The following is a 19520-nucleotide window of genomic DNA, read 5'->3' as shown; positions in this document are numbered from 1 at the left end:
GCCTGGAATCCCCCTTCCAATCTAGAAACTACGAACAATGGTTAGATGGGCACACGGAATATGTTTGTTTGAGGCTGACCCCGGAATGAGGATTTAACTCCCAACGGAGAACTCCCTTTAAAGCCCTAGCATTGGTTTGGAAGAAACCTGCCTTGTCCTCTTTCTCATCTGCTATCAAAATTACTCCTCAAAGTGTTGGATACCGGACTCTTTCCCCTTTAGGATATTTTGCTCTGAGTTGCTAAAATGGAGGATCCAGGGAAAATGAATGTTACAAGAAAGGACTTTGATTAAAGATAAAGAAATGAGGCCAAGGTAATTGTGTTTCTGCTCAGAGCAGAGCGTTTTGCATGCAGTGGAAGGTTTCAGGGCCTTGTGATGAAAGATAAGCAAAATGTGAGAGACCGATGCTGTATCCTAAGTTGGGAATGGGCTCAGAGCAAAGGTGTTCTGTGGTTGGCGTCAGGTTCTCACGCACAGTCGCCTAGCTTAGAGCTGGGCTCAGGATTACTGCTCAGCGTCTCAGCAGTTGCTTGTAATGTGTCCCTCTTGACATTGCCCACAAAATCAGTGCAGTCATTAGGCAAGCCTTTGAAGGAAACACCTGGATGTTGGCTTTAGTATTTTATAAATACATCTAGTTCTGTGTCTTTCTTTATTCCTCTTGTGAGTATTAGAAAAGACTTTGCTTTCCCTTCCTGTTTCTTGGTCTCTGTCTCTCTCTATCTCTCTGTCTCTCTCTCTCCCTTCCCCCCCCACTTACCTTCCTCTTCTCAGTCATTCTGTCTTGTTCTCCTACCCTTTTCTCCCCTCCCCTGTCTCCTTTCTCCCATTCACCTTGTCCCATTCCTCTGCCCCCCTTTGCTTTCCTCCCTCCTTCCTCCTGGTCCTGGGTTCATGTGACCAAGGAACCCATGCCTTCTGTCTTCTGCATCTGTCTTCTGAAATAGGTACTCCCCTTTCCTACATTTTAGAAAGATTGACAATTCTATGATTTTGGTGGCAACACTTAAATAAAAGAAAATTCAAGTTATCCGAGGACTGAGCACAATTTTTATGAGAGAGTATGCGGGGAATTGACTCAAGAAATCTAATGAATTTAGAGGCAGATGAATTCCCCAGGAATTTCATGGGTGTTAAGTATCAATCACATGGTACCATCTTCGTTGTCTGGTTACTTGATTCCACAGATGAAACCAACAGGCATTTGGCAAATTAACTGCCCTTTCAAATAGGTGACAAAATGTCGTACTCACTTACACTGCTTGTAGTTCAGCTCTTTTGCCATTCATCTAAAAATGAGGTAGAAGAGCAAGGGAAAAGGGAAAAACACGACCTAATTTTTACTTCTCCCACTTTGTGTTATCTCTCAAGCATTCCAGAACAAGTGTCTCCATCACAGTCAAGAGGATAAAACTGGCAGAACACCTGGGTGACACAGAAACAGTCATATACCCAAGAGTTCTGAATTTTGATATTAAAAATCTGATATCGGTTGTGCATTCTCTCCAAGAAGGCTCTGAAATTGGCCAGTCTTCTCCTTGTAAGCCTGGTCATTTGGCTGCATAGACCAGCCAAGCTCTCCCTACCTGAACTTCAGAGACTTTGAGTCCAGTTAAAGGGCCATTGTTGCCGAGAAACCAGGTATCTTTGGTCTGAAAATAAAAATAAATAATTTCCCCATCATTTCAGGGGGAAAAAATGAAGTAGATTCTGTATGAAGGACTTAAGAAAATACAAATTTTCTTCTAATTCTGCTTTTCTGAAACGAAAGAATTACATTAAAACTGGAAAACTAGAATAAAAGGTATGATTTGGGGAGTCTATGCATCATTAACAATTGAACATCTGAGCAACGATCAGACTTTTCATTTTTCTTATGAAAATTTATTTTTTTAAAGATTTATTTATTTATTTATTTATTTGAGAGAGAGAGTGTGTGTGTGAGTGGGGAGAGAGGCAGAGGGAGAGAATCTTCAAGCAGACTCCCTGCTGAGTGTGGGGCCTGATGCAGGGCTCAATCCCAGGAGCCTGAGATCATAAGCTGAGATGAAATCAAGAGTCAGATGCTTAACCGACTGAGCCACCCAGGTGCCCCAATTTTTTCTTATGAAAATTTAATGTCGTATAGAAGCAACCTTATTAATGTCTCATGAAGGATTAAGAATAATTAAAATAGGCGTCTTCTTCCTGCCTTGTCTTCGGCGTTTTTGTTCTCAGAGCCGCTGAGAGCAAGATGTCTTCAGGAAATGCCAAAATTGGGCATCCTGCCCCCAACTTCAAAGCCACGGCTGTTATGCCAGATGGCCAGTTCAAAGACCTCAGCCTATCTGACTACAAAGGAAAATACATTGTGTTCTTCTTTTACCCTCTTGACTTCTCCTTTGTGTGCCCCACGGAGATCATTGCTTTCAGTGACAGGGCAGAAGAATTTAAGAAACTCAACTGTCAAGTGATTGGTGCTTCTGTGGATTCTCATTTCTGTCACCTGGCATGGATCAGCACACCCAAGAAACAAGGAGGACTGGGACCCATGAACATTCCCTTGGTATCAGACCCCAAGCATACCATTGCTCAGGACTATGGAGTCTTAAAGGCTGATGAAGGCATCTCGTTCAGGGGCCTCTTTATCATTGATGATAAAGGTATCCTTAGGCAGATCACGGTAGATGACCTTCCTGTCGGCCGCTCTGTGGATGAGACTCTGCGACTGGTTCAGGCCTTCCAGTTTACTGACAAGCATGGGGAAGTGTGCCCAGCTGGCTGGAAGCCTGGCAGTGATACCGTCAAGCCTGATGTCCAGAAGAGCAAAGAATATTTCTCTAAGCAGAAGTGAGCGCTGGGTCATTTTAGGGCTGGGCTGCAGTGGGTGGCCATGAAAACAAAATCTCTTTTGTACTATTGTTATGCTTAGAACATAAGACTTTAGACTCTGTGTAGATGTGGTATGGGGACAGGATGGGCCTTTCCTGCAGGGGTTGGGGAGGCCAGCCTTTCTTCCTCTGGAGAGAAGGGCCTGAGCTGTTATGGGGCAGGCCAACTCTTATGTACAGTAATAGGGCATCACTTTTTGTCTTTTGTTGTTTCTATTAAACTTGAACTGAGAAAAAAAAAAGAATAATTAAAATAATCCATTTCTTTCCAATATCTCATATTTTTATCATTTTAGAATGTAGGTGTTCTAATCCCCGTTCTGTACTATGTTAGGGCCAAGATCTAAACTGTATGAAAAGTTAAGAGCAGCCAGTTTATTTTTCCATTTCCCCACCTCCCCACCCCAATGTTGTAGTTACGTCGGATGAGTAGGCATATAGATCTAATGTAGACCATAATGACGAACATTAATAATGCCCTATTGAATACTGGAAATTTGCAAAGACAGTAGATTTCAGGTGCTCTCACTAACAACAAGAAAATGCTAACCCTGAGTAGATGGATAGGTTAGTTTTACTGTAGTAGTCATTTAACAGTGCATGTGTATATCAAATCCTCATGTTGCACACCTTACATATATGCAATTTTTATTAAAAAGGTAAATAAAAAATGTTCAGAGATTAGCTAGTTCAGCCTAGCATCTGTTTTTCTCATACAATAAACCTGGTGTCTATTCAGTAAGACATTTTGCTAATGTTGCCTACTTCGTGTTCTGAACAGATTCTTTTCTCTGTTTACTAAGATCTTCACCAGATGTGACACAATATAATATTAGTCATTTCTGGCCCTTAGCCCTGAAACCCACATGCTCTGACCATATATACAAAACATGTTTACATATGATATCATATGATGAAGGGGCATGATCTCATTTTTACCGAGAAGTGAAAACATACACACATGCCGTGTGGTGCATTGGAGTCAATGGAAACCTGTCAAACTAGCACATCTCACCTCCTGAAAATATTTTCTCCCACCTTCATATCACAAATATGCCTCACATCAAATTCTATGGAGCAGAGATTTTTCCTCATTTGCATTTTCCTCTGAAATATTCAGAAAATATTTCTTCTTTTTTATTTCAAGTTGAGGGAAGCGACTTTTTTTCTTTTAAGCCAAGTAGCTATTTTCACTGATTTCTCACTAGAAGCAACATGCATGGCTTGTGCTGGGATAGGAGGGATTATGCAGTACATACAGCTATTTATAGTTACTATTTAGTGCCCGTGTGCTAGGTAGGTTTGAATATAGAAAACAGCCTAGTGCTTGAAGACTCCCAAATTATTTATTTTGAGCTTGAGAGACTCTGATAGAATAAGATTTGGGCAAAATTATCAGTTCAAATTAAGTGTTGTGTCACCCCTTCAGAGTCCAGTGCTTCCCCAAGCCCAAGTTTTTAGAGCCTGAGATGCAGCTTCCTGAACCAATGAATTGCTGAAGAAGGGTTCTCAAGTGAGAACTGCAAAGGAGTGGGGGCAGCAGAGCAGGGAAGAAGTTCAGCAAAGATGGGAGTCCACCTGGAGTCCAACTGGAGCCAGATCCCACGGGGAGCTCTTGAGCATGAATGGCACCACTGTTCTTGCAGCCTTCTACTTACTCTCACGGGCCAGGGAGGCAGTCTAAGTGGGGTATAACATCTCTGGTGTTCCCAGGCAAGGCGGCTAGTGTGCAGTGATGCACTGGAGAAGCTCACTTACACTGGCTTTCCAGAGCCCATCTCTTCCCACCTCTACATTCAGTGACATCAAGTTGGTAACTTGAAATCCCCATGGTAAGTGTGTTTATACCAAAGAAATCTGCCAATGCTACACAACAGGGCCTTTTTTCCCCAGAAAGCTGGTTGGTAAATATTGACCAGCGCACCGCGGTTCTTATAGGCCAAGGGCAATTCCCAAGAGGAGGGTGAGTTGATTGCAGCCAACACTCAGAGGAGCTGAGAGACCTGCTCACTCTCCCAGAAAAGGGGATCTGAGGGGATCACCAACAGCATCTGTGATAACTAGTGTTAGAAGTTTTAGATTCGCTACAAATATTCATATTGGAAATGACTCCAATGACTGTGTTGGCCTCCTTAACTATCATTCCACTTGGGCTGCCCTGTACTCTACCCTCCCCAAGCCCAGTCTCCACTAACTGGGGAGGAGGTGGGAAGCATAGAAATGAGTAGATGGAATTCTGACGTTCCTTACCTTCATTCTGATTCCTCTTTTAATACATCGTCTTTCCTTGGTTGCCTTCTACAAGCCCACATTACTCCTAATCATGCCTTTGCAAAGTAAGGTTGGCATATGGAGACAGCTTTTACCCAATACCCTGGCAATCACAAAGCAATGGCAGTTTAAGCTGCCACTGCCCCAGAACTAGGGATGTCCAGGGCTATTTCACAACCCCAGTTCCCCAAACCCACCCCCCAGCTTCTTGTCAGTGATAGTATGTTTCCAGAAGAATAGCATGCAACACTGTAAACACATGCAATAAACATATTTGCAGGAGCAAAGGGAAGAAATGGGGAGGAGCTTCTGGGCTTTTCCAAGTGATCCTTATTCAACACATTGCCTTGTGATGATGATTTCACAGTTTCTGATTCTAAAAGGTATGCTTTTTTAAAAAATCTGAATAAGACTGAGGAAATAGCCCTTTGCCAGGCAGTTTTGAGTCCATGCTGTTCAATCAATTCGACATATTACTAGCATTTTTCTCAAGAGTGTAACATACAACAACTGCCAAGCTTTCCTTTTGCGATTACAAAAAGGACAGATACTGGAGTGAGCCATATTTCAGCACTTCAGGGATATAAAAAATGAACTGCTAAAAACAGCCCAGGAGGAATGAATAGCAATAAGACATCAATGTCATCTGTATACTGATTTGTGATGAATTTCCAAAAGGCTTAATGGTATGATGCTATGATATATAGGGGCTTCCTGAAAGTTAATAACTGTAAGTTACCCACTTGGAAGAATGTAATGGAGGAAAGCAAGTGATCACAGATAATATATAAATAAGTAACTTCACTAATATAGTCAAACTGTTCTGTGTGTTCTGGATTGCGACACTGTGATTAGAAACGTAAAATTCAAAGGATTGTGAAGACAGAAGGTCAAACGTTACACAAACACCCATAATCATACGTTTGATAAAGCCTTTAATTTGCCTTTCAAAGACTGGCATCCATATAATGAGAGAAAAGTGTATACCTTGATCACCTTTCGGAGGTGAATTAACCTCAGCCAGAGTCCTTTGATGCAAATTCAAGTGGGAGCAACAAAATCTTGCATCTCTGCAGCCTGTTTGTATGAACATGTTGTTCTTGCTAATTACCATGTGGTCTGGCATTTCCCTTGTGGGTTGTGTGCTTAAAACACCAACAGCTATGAGACATAGGGTCTCGAATAAGGGTAACCCCTTTCAACCTGCAGTCTGGGCTCATTTGGCCCACTTCTTTTCGTGGCCGTGGCTGACAAATTCTGATTAGCAATAAAGTGCATGGCACAAAGAAAACACTCAATAAATGTTTATTGAATGAAATGATATATAGATAAGTGAAAAAAAAAATGCCCCAGATCCTGGAATTACAAATAGATGGGAAGAGAGAAAGGAAGTAGATTTATTGAGTACCTACCACATCCATTGATACATACATATTTTATCTCATTTCATTCCCCAAACAATCTGAGATGGTCAGTTTTGCAGACCAGGAAGCCGAGATGTACAGTTGTTACATAATTTACCTAGAGTTACAGGGGAGACAAGAAAAAGAGCTGAGTTTCAGCCTCAGCTCGTCTGCCTGAAACACTGTGTCCCTTTCCAGAATGTTGCACTAAAGCTGAAGACAGGGGAAAAATACCCTCCAATATAGCATGGATTCAGGAAGGAGAGGGTCTCGGATCAGAAGAGCCCTGACTTTCAGCCAATTTCCTTCTCTTTGCCATCATTTGAGAGAATGAGGGAAGGTGGTGCCCTGTGCTGGGTTCCTGCCATGCTCTGCCTGTTAATTGCATCTCTGCAGCCTGTTTGTTTTGGCTCTAGCATCATACATATTTTATCCTTCGAGGTGATGCTCTAGGTCTGCTTTGTTATCTGGCTGCCACTCTCCTCCCTAGCAAGGTGGCCGAGCACATACTGAATGTCATTTCTAAATGGGTAGTTAATTTTCCTACAGCCTTCATCAAAGAAGTGCCACCTAAAATGCCCCAGATAGTTACTGTCATCACCGTACCAGATCTGGTAGCTCTAGAGTCAGGAGAAAGACACAGTTTTAGCTTCGAGGACACGGACATGAGTGTTTTCTCTCTGTTTACACGGTGGCAGTGTTTTCTGTGTCTTCTGTCTGCTCTGCTCTGTTTCCCTTGCTTTGCGCTGAGGACACGCCGTGGTGCTTCTGCATGTAGGGTATTCCTCCAGAGAACAAGAATTGCATGGTGGAAATCCCGGTAGGCACATTTCCATGTTCCACGGGGCTCATGGCAGATCAAGAGAAACTTTTAAAGTCACGAGCCTCAGAGGACTGGACAGCGTAAATGGCCTGTCCCTGTTTCTTCTGGGCACTCATCCTTTAAGTCATTTCATATGATGTGCATAATTTAACAGGGGCAAAGCTGGTACACCCCTACCATTCATTTCTCAGCCTGCCCTTAGTTCTCTGTGGATCATAATGATGATAACGGATGGAAATTTTAGGTTTGTTCTTTTCCACATCCAGTGTTAAGACTGAAAGGAATTCAGAGGTGACCCTCAGTTCTCCAGGCATCTCGGGAATGGGACAGTCAAAGCAAAGACTTAAGATGACAATGGTTTCTGGCTCACGTCCATGCTCTAGACCATTGCTGGGAGCTTACCCCAGCCTCCCAGGTCCATCCCTTCTGTGTGGCCCCGGGTAACTTGGGTGACTCGTGCTTCCTGGGAGTATGCCTGTGCAGGTGGGGTCACTCCTCCCCCTGCGACCCACCTCCCCGGTACTCTGCATGGCTCTTGCAGGCGCTGCTGAAACATGAATGATCACTCCCATCCTGACAGTGGTATTTCTCCAAAGCATCTGAAGACCTTTATCCCAAGCCCAACTGGTCTGACCTTGAACTTTCTTTTGAGTCCCTAGAAGATGACATGGCTTTTCCAATTCCATAGGAGCCTCTGAGTTTATACCAAGACCCTAGGGACTTGCCTGGAAGCGCTTTGAGTGACCACGCCTGGTGGGAATCAGACGTGAAGCTCTCAGTCACCAGCAGAAGGATACCTCATCTCAAGCATGTGTCTTTATGCTCTCTTCTACCTCTAAGTAATTCACCCAGTCTCCCGTCCCCCAACTACCAGCAATTGGTTTCTTTCTCCTTGTTTTTCTTGAGACTGTCATTGTCTACCAGAATCCTCTTTGCTAGTTTCCTGAGAATGCCCTGAAACCTTTATGTAAATTGTCTCTCAGAGGCTAGAATCAATACCCTTGCGATGCCACAAGAATATGCAAATTAAGCTAGGCTAGTACTTAACTCCCAGTGCTCAGGACATTCCTCCCCCATCTTGCCAGTTGAGAGGAAGCCTTTATGAATGTATGCCCTTTCCTCTGCCCCTTAGCCTCCACCTGCCCCCTGCTATGAAGAGTGAGCAAAGCCACAGGGTTGAGCTTTCCTTCCTGGAACTGAAGGATATTCATTCCTAGCACAGACTGGTGAGCTACCAGAGCCCTGTGAATTGTTTTGAATGCTATTAATGTGCATGCAGCATTATTAGAAAGTACGTTGAGTTTTAGATAGATATTTTATTCTTTTGTTACCAAGGCTTTTGAAAAGATAAAATATACATTATACTGCATGGAATATATGAAAGTTCAATAAAATATGATAATGTTGCTCCACATGCTGTTCTCTTGGGTATGATATCAGGAAAATATTTTCCCCTGACAAGCCTCTTATAATGGATGAAAATATTCCCTCTCATTGCACCTACAGTGCAAGGTTTGAGGCATATTATTGGAGTCAGGTAATCTGCCTCTGAAATACTGGTATTTGAAAAGCAAATTTAAGGCTTAGGATGTTTCGCTTTATGATCATTGACACTGATGTTAGTAAACTCTTTCTCTAGCTATGAAGAAGAGAAATGGCAGGCAAGTTGGGTTGTTGTTTTTTTTTTTTTTTTTCCAGTTGCCATTTGTTTTTTACTGACTGCACCATATGGAGCACAGTAAATAAACTATGAGGGTAGCAGGATGCAGAGAAAAAAGGAATGTGCTTAGACTCTAACGGCCTTAAGCAAGTTACTTTATCCCCTTGAGCCTGTTTCCTGATCTATCCAGCAGAGTTAATATTAAAGAATCACAGATTGTTGGAATGCTCCCATCATTGTGCCTAGCACATACTATTTCCACAATTTAATTTTAATTTAAGAGAGAAATAGCTGACCCTGGAAATTAGGTCACCATAGTAATGATGCCCATGTAATAATATGTATTCATGCAATAATATGCTTGTGATTTGAAGTCAATTTTATTTATGCCATCAATATCAGTGTACTTTTTTGTCCATAAAAAGAGGTAAAAGGTGGTACATATAACATGGTAAAACATATAGTAGATGATAAGCTTTGAACAGAATATCTTTTTCCTTCTGCCCTAGATTCTCCAGCTGGGGCCCTGTAGATTATGTTGACAAAAGACAGATTAACAAGAGAGAAACAAACAGAAGTTTATTAACATGTGTGTGATGCCTATTAATACATGGAAGTAATACAGGGATAGAGATGAGTAACTCAAAGGGATGGTTCGAATTGGGGATCTATGTAACTAACTTAGTAGGGAAAAGGGAGGGGAAGAGAGGGCACTTACGGAAAAACAAATGGCTTTTTGGAAAGATAAATGGGCTCTTAGGAGACGGGATGGGAGATAGGATAGTTTGTGACATCTGTCTGAGTGTGGTGTTGTTCCAGAAGAGAAATTAAAGTTACTTCAGGGGAGGGCTTTATGACAGTTGAGTTCTTTGGGGAGGCTCTGCTTTTAGGAAGATAAGGGACATCAGGAACCCAAATGAGTTCTGCTCAAAATAATTCTTAAGCCAAACTGGCTTATTTTGGGGCTGCGTGTCCTGGTCCCCATCAGTGAGAGCTAGACTTCTTAGTCTTCATGGAGTACAGTCTTCATGTGTTTTATAATCTGGCATATATTTAACCATGTCTAGTGATCTATCTTGCTTATTCCTGAAACCGTGTAGGATTTGGCTCATTGTAGGTGCCCAATAAATATGCACTGAAATTGTTGGTAACCTCTTGATAACTGTTTTTGGTATTTAATCTGGGCTTGGATGACCAAAGTAGGTTAAAAAAGATATGCAGAAATGTGGATGTTATCATTATAATTCCCATGGTGACCCCCAGGAAAGGACAAGTAGGTAATTCAGATCTTTACTGATTGAACAAAGTAATCTCCATCATATCAAATGATTAGTGCTTAACAATAGATCAGCCAGACTTGTACTTGGGTTTCTAGACTCCTCTTAGTAGCTCTTTACTATTTTGTTCCACTCCTTCTAGCTTCTTCTGGATTGTCCTTTTGTGTCACTCCAGCCAACAGTCTCAACTCACTCTCCCGTCTGTGCATGATTGGCCAAATAGACACAGTATTGTGTTCCAGTACACAAGGGTCCACCTAACCTGTCTACTAATGGGTCTCTCAATGCCAGGCAGAATGAACCACCTCCTCTACGATGCACTTGCTGGGTATGTGACTGTCCCAGGATCAGTTCATTTGCCAGCAAACAAAAGGCAGGTCTGCTGTCAACTCTATAAGCTGTATATTGGAGTAAACATTAGAGAAGTAAACAGTTATAATTCATCCATTAAATTTGGTTATGCAAATAATACCCTTGATCATTCTCTGACTTAACCTTCACAACAACTTCGTGGCATAGTCAAGGCAAGGTATTAGCAAGCTATTGCCACAATAATGCTATTTAATAGCATTACTTAACAAATAACTACAAAATCTCGTAAGCACGTATTTCTTACTCATGAGTCTTCAGGTCTGCCGGAGCCGGGTCTTATTCAAGTCAAGGTCAGCTAGGCTTTGTGGCCCAGGCTGAAGGGGCAGCAACTACCTAGAGCATGACCTTTTAGCTGAGATCAGAAGTTCTCAGAGGGGGAAGTGAAAGCACACAGGACGACATAAGCCGTAGGGGCAAAACTGGACCCTTGTCACTTCTACCCACATTACACGGGCCAAGTCACATAGCCATCTGTGGTTTCTACTACAGTCTCTCCACTCCCCAGATTGGCCTGTGTTTGAGAAAATTTCACATGAAAAAATCCACGGTGAACAAAAGTGATAAACTGGAAGGTGATAACTTACAGACCAAAATGTGTCCCCTCCCCCCCAGCAACAAACACCTTTAAGATTCATTTTGCCTAATGACATATCAGATAAAGGGCTAGTATCCAAAATCTATAAAGAACTTATCAAACTCAACACCCAAAGAACAAAGAATCCAATCAAGAAATGGGCAGAAGACATGAAAAGACATTTTTCCAAAGAAGACATCCAAATGGCCAACAGACACATGAAAAAGTGCTCAACATCGCTCAGCATCAGAGAAATCCAAATCAAAACCTCAGTGAGATACCACCTCACACCAGTCAGAATGGCTAAAATTAACAAGTCAGGAAATGACAGATATTGGCGGGGATGTGGAGAAAGGGGAACCTCCTACACTGTTGGTGGGAATGCAAGCTGGTGCAACCACTCTGGAAGACAGTATGGAGGTTCCTCAAAAAGTTGAAAATAGAGCTACCATACGATCCAGCAATTGCACTACTGGGTATTTACCCGAAAGATACAAATGTAGGGATCCGAAGGGGTACGTGCACCCCGATGTTTATAGCAGCAATGTCCACAATAGCCAAACTGTGGAAAGAGCCAAGATGTCCATCAACAGATGAATGGATAAAGAAGATGTGGTATATATATACAATGGAATATTATGCAGCCATCAAAAGGAATGAGAGCTTGCCATTTGCAACGACGTGGATGGAACTGGAGGGTATTATGCTGAGCGAAATAAGTCAATCAGAGAAAGACATGTATCATATGACCTCACTGATATGAGGAATTCTTAATCTCAGGAAACAAACTGAGGGTTGGTGGAGTGGGGGGTGGGGTGGGAGGGATGGGGTGACTGGGTGATAGATACTGGGGAGGGTATGTGCTCTGGTAAGCGCTGTGAATTGTGCAAGACTGTTGAATCTCAGATCTGTACCTATGAAACAAATAATTCAATATATGTTAAGAAAAAAAAAGAAGAGGATAGCAGGAGGGGAAGAATGAAGCGGGGGAAATCGGAGGGGGAGAGGAACCATGAGAGACGATGGACTCTGAAAAACAAACTGAGGGTTCTAGAGGGGAGGGGGGGAGGATGGGTTAGCCTGGTGATGGGTATTAAAGAGGGCACATTCTGCATGGAGCACTGGGTGTTATGCACAAACAATGAATCATGGAACACTACATCTAAAACTAATGATGTAATGTATGGGGATTAACATAACAATAAAAAAATTTAAAAAATTCATTTTGCCTTACAAAACTCAAATTTATGAACAATCTAGAGGAAGGATCTACCCTTTAAATCACCACTGGCATTTTGTAAAGGACATTGTGTCATTGGATCTTCCTGAAGGAAGCCCTCAGTGAGAAATTTCTGTAACACTAAGCGTTAGGAAAAGCCTTGCTCCCTCCGCACAATTGATGTGCTTTTTCCCTCCATGAGAACTGTGTTGTTCATTTCCTTTTAAGTATAAAGAACTTCAGAGCCAAATCTTTACCTGTAATAAAATTAGTGGGCCTTTATAGCCTGCTGAATTACTCTCCGGGCCCTGTCATTCTATTCTGTCTTTAACCTGCTTTGATAGTTTTGTTATATATAATTTTTTCCCCTGTAAGCCATAGGAAATCTTTTGTGGCATGACGCGAGATAGAAAGAAGAACAAAACAAATAATTAAATAAATCAGAGGTACCTAATTAAGAAGAGGGAAACCAGCTTGTCTGTTTCTCTGCTTTCTAGTTTTATTAATTACCATGGGTAGAAAGATATTTTGTTTATAATCAAAAATAAACTAAATCTCTGGAGATTAGGTTTTCTAAAAGAGCTTAAGGGTAGGATCAGAGGGGATTCTGTGCGTCATCCTTAAGGCTCCCCTCTGACACCATCCCCCTCCCTAAGCCTCTCTTCTCCCCACCCCCCAACCCAAACCCACAAAAGGAGCTTCCCCTTCTGCTGTTCATTCCTGTCACCCTGCTTCTGGCTGGGAGGTCTGGTTCAAATAGCTCAGTCCCCAGGATTTGAAGATAAAGGACAACAGATAGAAGCAGGAGCAGATGAGTTAAGCAACACAGGGCAGGGCCACATTTTATGACATCTACAATTTCAAACATTGAAGCAGAAAATATTCTCAGTTACAGACAAAGTGGAAGAAGTTGCAGTAATTTAGAAACACCCCGTGCCCTGAAAAGAGAGGAGGGGGCCATGAGTTGGCCTGCAGGCTGTTGAGGAGAAGGGTCTTTCTCAACATTCTCGTTACCTTCTGAGGTTAACATCAGTGAGATGAGCAGATCACACGAGAGTGGATTCTACAAATCTCACAGGTGCTAAATACTCTCCTAAGAGAAGAGGATGCTCTTCCTGGGAAACCAAATTATAAAAAGCCAAGCCCTGAACTGACAATTAAAGAAGTAGCTATCAAGAGAACATCTGCAGAAGATTCCCCGAAATGGGCTCTTTGTCCTTTCAATGATGATTGGAGATTGGCAGGTGCAGTCTCATCCTGACACTGTCCTTTTGCTCTTCTAAAGGGGGTTGCTTTTCGTGTCTAATATTGTCCGTGTTTCTCCACTGTCTTCCTATGTCTCAAAATAACTCAGTAGAAAGAGCAGAGGACACCATGTTTCCCTCTTTCAAACTGATAGTGTTTACCTCTGAATTCCACCTGCCTTGTGTGGCTTTCATTTCCTGAAATCATAACAGGTCTCTCCATGCTCAGTCTGTAGATAGATGGTGAATAACTCTGCAGGCCTGACCTCTAGTTTCAGAGAAATCTGAGCTCCCCTTCACTATAATTTTGCAGAAACAGAGATGGCATCCAGTCTTATTCGGTATTGCTTTAACTGGGAAAATGATTTTTTTTTTTCTCTTTAACAAAGACCAGGAAAGAGTATCTCAGTACCCTTTCCACCTCTGTCTCACCTGTGACAAGGAAATGGCGGCCCATTTATTCCGACTGTGAGTAAGATAGCATGGCTGCTTCAAAACATCGTGTGCGCTCGTGCATGCATTCACTTGAGTTATGGTCTTCCCTGAAATAGAAGGGCAGCTGTATCTCTGGCTTTTGCAGAGAACCAGATGAAGTCAAGTCAAGAAATTACTTACGGGAGCCAAAGACATTTCATTCAGTGAAAGTAGCCCCGTTTCACTAATGTCCTTGCATTAGTATCCGATTTGCTTAATCAGAGTTTGGTTCTCTCTTCATTTGGACAGATGTCATGGCACATAGCTTTCCTAGTGATTTGGTAAAGTAGGTACTAAACACATCACTGGAATATGAGCTGCAAGGCTGTGAATTTTAATCCAGTGGATGTGACAGGAGTCATTGGGAAGCTACAGCATCATTCCTTACCTGAATTGGCTTTTTATTTCATAACTAAATTTGTATTTCCCTGGTAGTCTGGGTTGAAGGTGGCCAATATCCTCAGCTATTTCTATTGGCTGCCTCCCATTTTATTCTGGTGTAGAGCTAGCCAATACCAAATGCGTCTAAAGTGGAAGGCGAGAGTAGGAAGATATGGAGTTGAATGCTCTCGGAGGAAAACTCAGCTCCTTAGCAAAATCTAATCTAGCAGGCGGGAGCTGTCAACATGATAAATATTCTAGTCTTTAATATCGGTTTACATACCAGGACAGAAGAAACAGAGAAATTATTCACACACTCAAAATTTGTTAAGATGATGTTGTTTGACTTCAAGTGACAGAGGCCCAAGGTAATTCAAAGTTAAGATGGAATCCTCTTGGGCTGAGTGGGATTCTGGACCCTCCAGGGGCCTCCTGATGTGTCAGTGCCACCAAAGTAATTACACGGCCACGCATGAGCTGCCCCTGGTTTACCATTTGTGAGAACGAATTCTTCCAATTAATCTCTGTGCGTTAGCTAGCTGCAAGACTCATCTGGTACCAGGTGCATGCAGAAGCAAGGGCAGAGTTTCAAAGTGAACTGGATCTCAAAGTTATAAGTTGGAAGTCTCTTTGTGGTAGTGTTTGTGGGGCAGAGAGTACTGGCTTGGGATCTTGTAGGACCAGATCTGATGCCAGCTCTGTGATTTGATTCATTCATTTACCAGCTATTCCTTGAACATCTGCCATGTACCAAGTACTGTTCTAAACCCTGGCATCTGACTGAAAAACAGACCGATAAGGCCCCAGCACTGGTGGAACTCACATGTTAATGAAAGTATTACAGGTCAGGTTTCCCAGGAAAAGACTCGGAGATGAGCATTGGTGTGTAGGAAGTTGACTGAAGGTGGCTCTCCAGCTCGACTCCCGTGGGGGAAAGGAAGGAGGGACTACTGAGCAGAAGAAGCTGGGTTGCAATGTGGGTGACCCCATGGCGAGCTCTGAAGCTAGGATGGCCCTGCAGAATGATCCCCCATTGGAATGTGGGGGCCCTCACCTTCAGACTGGTGCACAGGGCCTGACTGAGGGCTATCCGGGAAGGGGGCGTGATCTTGGGCAGGAGGCTCTTACCCTCTAAAAGCAATTCTGGGAGACAACTAGCAACTGAGGACTCCTAGCTGTAGCACTCAGAGCAGTTGGGGGGATAAGTCCTGCAGCCTTGAGTGGGGATCTGGTCAGCAACAGATATTAAACGAACAGTGTATGTGTGTGTGTGTGTGTGCGTATAGATATAGATTTATAATATACATACTAGAGAGAGAGAGAAATTAGAGAGTTAGGAATGAGGATCAAATAGGTGTTGTAGTTTTTTATTTCAGACAGGATATATATTAGGACATAATCATATGCTAATGGGAATAATCCAATTCACTGATAATGCTAAGGAAAGACAAGCTCCCTGTGGCCGTCACGTCCTCCTTTAGGCAACAGAAGGTGGGATCCAATGCAAAAAGGAGGTGCTGGCTATAGGTGGATGAAAGGACAGCTCACTCCTGTAACTGGAGGGGTGAAGAGAATCTGGGTGCCGATGGGGCTGGGGAAGTAGGTTTGGTTTATGGGAAGGTGAAGTAGCTCTGTGTCTGACTGATTTGTGTTATCCTTCAAATAATCAAGGTCATCAACTGAGAGCAAAGAATGGGAATGGGAAATTTGAGGAGGGTGGGGAGGAGGTATAAAATAGATATCCCTGAATGTGGATCATAAATTGACCAAAGCGTTGCTAGGGAATACTGAGGACATACTTGAGAGTTATGGTTGAAATGAAAATACAGTTGTATGTTTTTATCCAAACTCATTCTATAGTTGGGGACAGGGACAAGGTAGGTGGAGAGCTAGTTCCAGCCAGCTATCAGGTGTGGCAGGTGACCCCGATAAAGGAGTTGAGTTATAGGGAAGGGGCTGATCATGGTGATGGATCGTGGATTCTAAGCAAGGAAGAAGGGAAGCAAGGGAGTGATAGAAATGCTATTTACTAGTCATGTGACCCTTCTATTTCCTTTACCAGAAGGGAAAAAGAAGTCTGCCCAACTTCACCAATGGTCATTAATGGTCTGTGCCCCATGCATGGTCTGTGTCCCATGCTTTTAGATCTGTTCTCAATTAATTCTTACAAGTTGGTGAGGTCAGGGGGAATTATTCCCACCTGAGATGCATTGTGAACTGTTTGCCCAACCACTTCTAACTCCATGCCTAAGCCTCATATTCCAATTCTACAGCTCTCTCCATGCCACGGGGGAGAGCCAACTGCAATTTCTGGGACACTGATGAATAACCCTTTGGATTTCCAATCTTGGGGAAAATCATCAACCACTTCCTTGCCTTAATGAAGAAAATATAGAGATGTACTTGCATCTTTCTCTGACTGTTGAGATTCCTGTGTGCCTCGTAATTATCTATCATGCTGAACATCAGAGCAAACAAAGCAGCCTCCTTAGAAGGTTGGCAACATGTAAATATGACTTTTTGATGTTTTTTACATCTCTGTGACGATATAATGAGTAAACCGAGGTTCAGAGGGATTCAGTAATTCATCCAAGAGTATTCAGCTAAAAAGTGGCAGAGCCAAGATCTGAAACCAGCTCTGAATAGGCAGAGGACCCTAAAATCCACATGGTTTATACTGCATTCACTGCTTCCTATGGTCATGAGCAGTGGAAGGAGCCTAAGATAGAGACCTCATTGCCAAGCCTGTAAATAGTAGAGGCCAAGAGAGGTTGGGGATGGAATAGAGGTGGGACTGACTCTCTCAGGCACACAATTAGTAAATAAGGGCACTAGGATAGAACTCACTCCATATACATGTTAGAGAATTGCAAAAGTGTATTTTTATTGTGAGATTTTTGAGGCTGTTTGTCACTTTGACCGTTTATCTCATTTTTTTTTTTTTTTTTTCTGTCCCCTGGTTAAAAATCTCTACAAAATGTGAAAGGAGCTCTGGGCCTGCTTTGTGAACAGGGGATGGATGAGCCTGAGACTCTTCTCATGCTGCTGTGAGCAATTGACTATATTCAGCCAGGAAGCTGTGAGGGTAGTAGCTAGGACACGGGGAGCAGGGCCAGAAGAGAAGAAAGATGGTGGAGACAGGATTTGGACAGATGAGCCAGTTTAGGAACAAGAAAGATCTCCTCTGATGTTCCTAGGAACAGTCAGCCTCCTTCCTCCAAATGGTAAAAGGAGAGCAGAAGAAACCACTGGCCTGGTCAACATGACCTTCGAAGTTTGTAATGTAAGTCTTTTTATGACTATTGTTTACATGCATTGAAGGTGACACGGACTTCCCCAGTGTAATGAAATTCTTGCATCGCAAAAGCCCTCTCAGTTCCAGGCAAACCAGGGGGGTTGGTCACCCTATGATGCAGGCCCGAAACACAGGAACTATACTTCATTCAAATATACTAGTCTCTGATGCCCTATAAGTACACACAGACATGCCAGTATTTCCCATTTTTGTGTAGAATGCCAGCCTGCATCCGAGGAACCAAGCAGTTTCCTCTTGCTTCAGCTTATCTAAGAAAGTATGAAAGCCTTGGGAATATAAAATAGCTTATTGCATTATTCTCTCTCCTTTGTATCCTAAGAATTCCCTTCTTGCCAGAGTATTTTAAGCTCTTTTCTCTTGCTTTTGAAAAAATCGTTCCCAACACAATGTAGATGGGGTACAAGTGTTGGCTAATTAAGTTTTGACACATCACCATATTCGATGAGGTGGCTATAGCGTGCTTCATGTAGGAGGGGAAAAAAATTAGAAAGAGTATAATCAGGTTTCCACTCCTTCTAGCATAGGCGTCCTGATGCCATCTGTTACCCTCAGCGGAGGATGCTTCAGGTTAGGAGCTAATGCTTTACTATGAATAATGTGATATGATTGCAGGAGGGGAAAAAAATAAAACTGTGTGCGCCTGGCTTGTTCGGGAAGAGAGGAACATTCCAACTTTACATCCCATCCATAAACTGAGGGCAAGAGGATAAGCATTTACTCTGTGCAGTGGTAGAGAGGAGAAAACAGAGAAACAGTGAGTCTATCAAATTATTACCATAAATGTATAAGCATTATTGAGTAGGCTCCTTCCAGTCAGCCCCTGGAAACTATCCTGTGAATGTCCAAGCCTTCAAGGAACTACCAAATGTCTCAGTTTCTAGTAGAGGGTTGCAAAGAAACTCTCCCTTGAGTCAAAAGCATATATCATATGTAGAACATATGCTTTTTACAGCACTGGGTAACTATCCTTTGGCACATTTACCTCATTTCTGATTTAATTTAGGTCTATATAATCAATATAATTCTGTTTTCCCCATTAGATGGTAATCCTCCCAGGTAAAGATCACGTGTTCTTTTTTTTTTTTTAAAAAGATTTTATTTATTTATTTGACAGAGAGACAGCGAGAGAGGGAACACAAGCAGGGGGAGTGGGAGAGGGAGAAGCAGGCTTCCCGCCGAGCAGGGAGCCCGATGCGGGGCTCGATCCCAGGACCCTGGGATCATGACCTGAGCCAAAGGCAGACGCTTAACTGACTGAGCCACCCAGGCGCCCCTGATCATGTGTTCTTTGCTGTGGATCCCAGAACCCAGCTCAAAACGTGGTAGCAAGAAGCACTGAATGAGTGAATGAATGAGGAGCAGCACGCCCTTCTTTTGAGAGCTTGTTACACCTTGTTATGTCTCTTTTACATTATTCATTACTCATCCATTGTATTATACTACTAAGTTTCATTCCCCACGGTAGGCTACCTGAAGGCAGCCATCGCTGAATCCCCAGGACTTTCATAGTGCTTGGCATGCAATAAATATTGCATGACTGGCTGAATCAGATTATGATAATACTGGTATGCCTTTAATTTTCTGAGGTTTGCACTATAGTGAATTTACAGCACACATTATACAGAACCTTCAT

At 42.7% G+C, this 19520-nt stretch overlaps 2 protein-coding genes across 3 annotated transcripts in view; both read left to right on the top strand.

The window, feature by feature from the left end:
- The window catches only part of CA10 (carbonic anhydrase 10), a 497444-nt gene that overhangs the window by 211859 nt on the left and 266065 nt on the right, over window positions 1-19520 (top strand). The window lies entirely within an intron of this gene.
- On the top strand, window positions 2129-3115 carry LOC116647263 (peroxiredoxin-1-like). The gene has a single exon (XM_032428453.1). It carries the CDS (start codon window positions 2237-2239, stop codon window positions 2834-2836), a length of 600 nt encoding a protein of 199 aa, XP_032284344.1. The 5' UTR covers window positions 2129-2236; the 3' UTR covers window positions 2837-3115.

This window comes from Phoca vitulina, unplaced genomic scaffold (assembly GCF_004348235.1).
Source record: "Phoca vitulina isolate PV1807 unplaced genomic scaffold, GSC_HSeal_1.0 scaffold40, whole genome shotgun sequence".
In the NCBI taxonomy this organism is placed as follows: Eukaryota; Metazoa; Chordata; class Mammalia; order Carnivora; family Phocidae; genus Phoca; species Phoca vitulina.
Note: the sequence above shows the minus strand (reverse complement) of the source record. Positions and strands in the feature narration are given on the sequence as shown.

What these genes read in the sequence shown, in the direction of transcription:
- LOC116647263 (XM_032428453.1), top strand. Translation starts at nt 2,237, where the DNA reads ATGTCTTCAGGAAATGCCAAAATTGGGCATCCTGCCCCCAACTTCAAA.